We start from the raw sequence: 6,406 nt of genomic DNA, 5'->3' as shown, positions 1-6,406 counted from the left end.
GGCACGGTGCTGTCGCTGTCGCCGAGCTACCGGAAGGCCCCGCTGTTCGAGGAGGGCACGGCCACGGTGGGGCATTACACGGCGGTGCAGAACAGCAAAAACGCGAAGGAGAAGGGCCTGAAGCGGCACTCGCTCATCTCGGTGCTCCCCTGGAAGCGCATCGCCGCCGTTTCGGCCAAGAAGAAAAGCTCCAAAAAGGTGCAGCCCAACGGCGGCTACCAGAGCAACGTCACCCACCTCAACAACGAGAACCTGAAGAAATCGCTCTCCTGCGCCAACCTCGCCACCTTCGCGCCCCCGCCGCCCTCCTCCTCCTCCTCCTCCTCCGCCGCCGCGCTCCCCCCGGCGCAGAAGAACCCGCCCGGGGGTCCCGCCGCCGCCACCGCCACCCCGCGCCGCGTGGTGGTCCAGGCGTCCACCAGCGAACTGCTGCGCTGCCTGGGCGAGTTCCTGTGCCGCCGCTGCTACCGCCTGAAGCATCTGTCGCCCACCGACCCCGTGCTGTGGCTGCGCTCCGTGGACCGCTCGCTGCTGCTGCAGGGCTGGCAGGACCAGGGCTTCATCACGCCGGCCAACGTGGTGTTCCTCTACATGCTGTGCCGCGACGTCATCTCGGCCGAGGTGGGCAGCGACCACGAACTTCAGGCGGTGCTGCTCACCTGCCTGTACCTCTCCTACTCCTACATGGGCAACGAGATCTCCTACCCGCTGAAGCCCTTCCTGGTGGAGAGCTGTAAGGAGGCCTTCTGGGACCGCTGCCTCTCCATCATCGACCTCATGAGCCCCAAGATGCTGCAGGTCAACGCCGACCCCCACTTCTTCACGCAGGTCTTCGCCGACCTCAAGAAGGAGAGCGGCGCGGAGGAGAAGGGCCGGCTGCTCATCGGCCTCGACCGGTGAACCCCGCGCCGCCCCGCGCCCCGATCCCTCTGGGGTGACCCCGACGGAGGGGTCCCCTCGCCCCATCCGTCATCCCCGCTGAGGCGGCCCCAGAGGAGGGGTCCCCCCGCCCCACTGCTGATCCCCTTCGAGGTCACCCCGGCGGCGGGGCCGCGTCGCCCCGTCCATCTTCCCCATTGAATTGACTCGGACTGGGGTCGGGGGGGGGGGGGGAGCAGCCCCGCTCCGTGCCCCCGCGCGGCCCCGTCCCTTCCCCCCGGCGGTGACTGCGGCTCCGGGGCCGCGTGCCCCCAGCGCTGACCCCCACGGAAATGACTGCGGGGTCGGGGTTGGGGCGCTGCCGCCGCATCAATGTGAATCGCGTTGTTCCCATCGTGCACCGATCCGTGAGTGTTGTGTAGGATCTGCGGGACGACATCCACACGCTGCTGCTATGGACAAACCCCAGCGACGCGGGGAACCGACACGAGCCCCCGACTCTTCCTCCTTTCATCGTTGCTTTGACAGTGGTATCGCGCATGCAGACATCGGAGCATTTTGTGTCTTCGGAAATGAAAACAAAAAAAACAGAAAAAAAAAACAAAAAAAAAAGGGAAAAAAGGACAAAAAAAAAAGAAAACAACAACAAAAAAAAAAGAAAAAAAAAAAAAAAAAAAAAAAAAAAAAAAAAAAAAAAAAAACCCCCCCCCCCCCCCCCCCCCCCAAGAATCCCAAGGCGGAGCCGGGGCCCCGCTGCCGCAGAGCGCGGTGCCATCCCCGCCATCGCCGCGCACCGGGCCCCGCTGCCGCCCCACGGCTCCGTTTTTTTTAGTGCAATCTCCGTAGATCTGTTACCGACGTGGTGGGTATTGTTCTTAATTTATATCCTCGTCTCCTTTTTGTGTGTGCGTGCATCGTGCGTTTGTACGTATGTGTGGTTTATAACCCCACAGACTGTGTCACGGGGCCCCGTGTGCCTGTAATTTAATCCCCCCCCCCTTATTTTTATTTATTTTTGTACTGTGCTGATGAAATAAAACGCACTGAGCATCCATCTCACGGCGCCCGCTCCTCTCTGCGCTGGGGGCCGGGCTCTGTGCAGCGCTGCCCGGTGCCGGTGCTGCCAGGAGCTCCCGGTGCTGCTCCGCGACACCTGCAAATATCGACGGCTCGGGAATGAAGGAGCAAACAGAGCTCGCTGCTGCCCGGGGCAGACCGGCTCGGTTCTGGCTTCACCGCGTTGTCGCCCCGCTGCGACATAGAAACCGTTCATTCGTGGGAATAAAACAGAAATATATATATATCTTTATATTTTATATATATATATATATATATATATATAAAACCAGAGCTGGAACGGAGAATACATTTCGTAACGACATCTCGTGACGTACAACGTTGCCATCTCGCAGCAGCAGGAATCTCCTCCGCGCGATTTCTCGCCGCCCGCGCGGCCCCGCACCGATGGGAGGCGTGGGGCACACGGTGCTGCGGGGCCAGGAGTGCAAACGGGGGCTGAGGCCCCACCGCGGAGAGCTGGGGGTCGGGGGGCTGAGGGCACCCAGGGATGTGGGGGATGGGGGCGGCCCTACGGTCCCGGCGCTGCGTGGTTGATGGGAGGGGGCTCTGGGCCCGGCCGAGGGCCCGCACGGCGCCCACCCCACGGCACGGGGTCGGCGGGGGCTGCGCGTCCCGCTCCCCTCGGGGTGGGCGGCGTCGGGCCCCAGTGCCGCCCCACGGCCGTGGATTTGGGGTCAGCTGGGATTTCTAGTCCCTGCCGTCGCGCTGCGAGTCCCGACCTGACCGGCAGTGCCAGGACTCGGGAGCAGCTGCAGTGGGGCCACGGTGCGGCCACCGGAGCCACGGCGCCCGGCGCAGCCCCACGCCGCGTTCTGCAGCCCCACTGCGGCGGTGCCACGGGGGCACGCAGCATCTGAAGGGAACGTCAGGGCGATGCGGGGCTCACTAAGGCAAAACCCGCTCGGAGAGCACCCAGCCGCTCCGCTCCGGGAATCCCGGCCAAGCGGAGCCCTCCCGCTGCTCAGCGCTGTGGGTCAGTGCCCCACGGCCGGAGCGGAGCGGTGTCTGCGGGTCCTCCCCGGCGGACTGACACGGGGGAGGGCTTAAGGCACTGCCGGGGGGGGCAGGGAGGGCGTCGGTACCATAAATGCTTTCGGGGAGAATTCGGAAGCGCTTCCCATCGTCCTGGCCCGCATCGGCCGCATCCAGCCCTCGCTGCGGTCACGGAGCCGCTCCCGAATTCGGGTTTGCTCGGCGCTGAGCGTCGGGGGCGTTCAGCACAGCACCTCCACGTGGGCCCCACGGAAAGGCCGCGCTGTGGGGCGGGTGGCCGCAGCCCCACGGCTCCGCGCCGCTCCGGGGGCCGCGGGGCCGCTAGTTGGCCGGCACGCAGAGGACGAAGCCGGAGCGATGCTTGGTGAAATCCGGCTGCGATTGGTCGATCCGCGTCTCCACGGAGACGGTGCATTTCCTGCCGTGCAGGCTGCACTGCACCGGGTGGGCCACGCTGACGCGCAGCGCGCGCTTCTCGCTGCAAAGCAAAGGACAGCGGTCAGGGCTGGGGGTCCCGGCTCGGCCCCGGAGCCGTGCAGGTGCTCGGCGCGCGCTCGCTCGGACGCAGGAGCCGAGGCCCCAATCCTGCTTAGCCCGCTATTTTTACCGCGTCTTAGCGGGACGCGCTGCGTGCGGAGCTGCCCGCGTCACGCGCTCGGCACACGGCCCGGCGCAGAAGGGCTGAGCAGAGCCCCGGGCACGGGGAGCGGCGGGATGGGGCCTGGAAGGGCCGCGGTGCCCAACGAGCCCTCGAGCGGCACCGAGCGCCGGCCCCAGCCCCGCTGCTCCCACTGGTGTCACCGGGGCGGCCGCTCGCCTGGGCGCTGCTCCACCGCGGGTCGGTGAGTGCGGAGCGATGCCGATCTCAGATGATCCCGGCCGTGCCAGCGTGGCACCCATTGGCGGGGCAGCCAAAAGGAGGGGACGGTGGTGGCTGATCCGTGGGGAGCGGGTGCTGGCATCCGCCAACAAGCAGAGCAAAGTCCTCAAAGAGCTCGGTGACCCAACCGGGCTTCACTAAAACCAGGGGGATGCTCCCCAGCTTCCCGCAGAACTCAGGCCATGAAGGGAGAGGAGCTGTCACTGCACCACGGAGCCAGCCAGGTCGGAGAAGTCCTCCAAGAGCACCCGGTCCAACCCAACCCCCCCACTGCACCCACCCGTGGAACGTGGCAGCTGGGAACGGGCTCAGAGAAAAGCAGTGGGCTCTGGAGGAGGCTGGTGCCGCTCAGGTAACGGCCGCCCCACGCCCGGGGTCCGTGTGGGGCTGAGATAAGGGCGCAGCGGGGCCGGGGCTGCCTCCTCCCAGCACGTGTGGGGCGTGCGGGACAATGATACCGGGGTGGGGAGCGTCCCCAGTTCTGCTCCCACTGAGGCAGAACAATTCCCCGAGCACTTTGCCAGGAGAAGGCTCTGCTTTTTTTCTCCCCTTTTCCTCTGGAGTTCAAAGCCCGCTGCCATTTATCCCTTACAAAGCATTTGCTGAAGCCGGTCAGTGTCTGCGGGATGAAAAACGCGGCCGCTCCGCAGGGTATTCCCAGGAAATCTCATCAGCAAAGCAGCGTGCAAAAAACAAAGAACAAGCACCGCAGGCGGCGCGTTCAATATTTCATATTCTCCACCAGGAGAAAGATTTCCAAAGGCCCGAGCGGAGGTGACCCACATCCATGGGGTGCAGCTCCAGCACCAGCGGCCGCCCCATCTCTCAGCTCTGCTGAGGGCTGGCAAAGACGTGGGGGCCGGCTCCCATCCGGATTTTGGCTGCGGTGCAATCGAACAAGGCCACGAGCCGCTCGAGCGCTGCCTTTCTGATGAGAAACCGCTGAGCCAAAAATGTGATTCAGAGTCCCTGGCCATGGATGGCGTGAAAGCAGCATCGGAAATGCAGCAGCACAGCGGTGACGGAGGGGCACTCAGGAAGATGAAGGCAGAGTGCTTTCCTGGCTCCATCCCTGCACAGGATGAGGAGCAGTGGACGTGTCTCGTTCCCAGCATTGCTCCCTGCCAGAGCCCAGCAGGGCTGGGTGCTGGGGATCCAGCACGGGGGCTCCCGATCACCACGTCCCTCCCGAGACTTTGGTTTAGAATTCATAGAACCATGGACTCATAGGATGGTTGGGTTGGAAGGGACCTTAAAGGTCACAGAACCATGGAATCACAGCACAGTTGGGTTGGGTTGGATTGGGTTGGGTTTTGTTGAGTTGGGCTGGGTTACACTGGCTTGGGTTTTGTTGAGTTGGGTTGTGTTGGGTTGGGTTAGGTTGGGTTGGGTTGGGTTTTACTGAGTTGGGTTGGGTTGGGTTACATTGGGTTGGGTTACATTGGGTTGGGCTGTGTTGAGTTGGAAGGGACCTTGAAGACCATAGACCCATAAAACAACAGCACAGTTGGGGTGGAAGGGACCCCAAAGTCCCATCCACAGACACAGGCATCTCCATGGATGGGGCACCCACACTTCTCTGGGCGCCCTGTGGTTATGGAGAAATTCCAGAAGAAATTACTTCTGCATGCAACGTTCCCAACCTGAAAGAACTGGGGGTGTGGGGTTTGCAGGGTGCAGACCATGACTGTCGAGCTGCGTGCCACTCACACGGACACGGGGACGGGGATCTGCTGCTGCCAGGCAGTGGCTGGAGCAGCTGACAATGCTGGGAGAGGGCAGGAGCTGCAGCCCTGGAACGGTCACACATGGTTACGGTGTAAAACCCAGTGTTGGCTCCCAGAGCTCTCCCTCCCTTCACATCCTTCGGGTCCGCCCCATCCCGTAATGCTCTGGGAGCGCCCCGGTCCCCGCTGCCCTTTGATGGAGAGCGGCGCCTGCAGCATCACGGCTCACGTAACCATGGCAACCGGGCACCCATCGCCGCAGCCGACGCGCTGTGCCTGCATCCAACTTGGGCTGATGCTGAGCATCCCCACACCCCACATCACCCCACAGGGCCCAGTGCTGCCTCAATCCCCGCTGTGCGCTCCTGGATGTGCCCTGGGGCATTTCCCAGCGGGACTGCAGAGCTGGGCCCCGGGGACGCCCCTCAGCACCAGCACCAGACGCTTCCCTCCCAGCTCTGACCTGGCACGGCCCTGCCCAGCCCCATCTACATCCAGATCTGATCTGAAAACCTCGATTCTCTCTCCCTTGTCTCTGTCACTTAATAGAAAAAAAAAAAAAGATAAATTAGTGAAAGCTTCAGGGGATATGAGAAGCTGTGGAGGAGAGGAGGGAAGGGAGAAGGGAAAAAGGGAAGTGAAAATGAAAAAGAGGAAGAGGGGAAATAGGGAAGGGGAGAGGAGAGGAAGGAAAGGGGAGGGGAAGGGAGAAAAGGGAAGAAGAGGGGAGGAGAGGGAAGGGACAGAGAAGGGATGGTGAAAGGATGAGATGAGGATAGGAAAGGGAAAGGAAGGGAAGGGAGGAGAGGAGAGGGAGAGGAGAGGAGAGGAGAGGAGAGGAGAGGAG

At 63.0% G+C, this 6,406-nt stretch overlaps 2 protein-coding genes across 4 annotated transcripts in view; one reads left to right on the top strand and one right to left on the bottom strand.

The window, feature by feature from the left end:
- On the top strand, positions 1 to 1,506 carry CDK5R1 (cyclin dependent kinase 5 regulatory subunit 1; the record flags this gene model as incomplete). Its single annotated transcript, XM_021377604.1, has 1 exon — positions 1 to 1,506. A coding segment is annotated over one exon (900 nt), but the record flags the coding sequence as incomplete, so codon positions are not given.
- Positions 2,179 to 6,406, bottom strand: part of MYO1D (myosin ID) — a 72,902-nt gene continuing 68,674 nt past the window's right edge. For all 3 annotated transcript variants that reach the window (XM_021377699.1, XM_021377700.1, XM_021377701.1), the window contains one exon: positions 2,179 to 3,430. In XM_021377699.1, the coding sequence (XP_021233374.1) occupies positions 3,274 to 3,430 (157 nt within the window). In that variant the 3' untranslated portion in view covers positions 2,179 to 3,273. The remainder of the gene's footprint in view (positions 3,431 to 6,406) is intronic.

Source organism: Numida meleagris, chromosome 26 (genome assembly GCF_002078875.1).
Source record: "Numida meleagris isolate 19003 breed g44 Domestic line chromosome 26, NumMel1.0, whole genome shotgun sequence".
Classification (NCBI taxonomy): Eukaryota; Metazoa; Chordata; class Aves; order Galliformes; family Numididae; genus Numida; species Numida meleagris.
The sequence above is the reverse complement of the archived record's forward strand: the minus strand, read 5'-3'. Positions and strand labels throughout refer to the sequence as shown.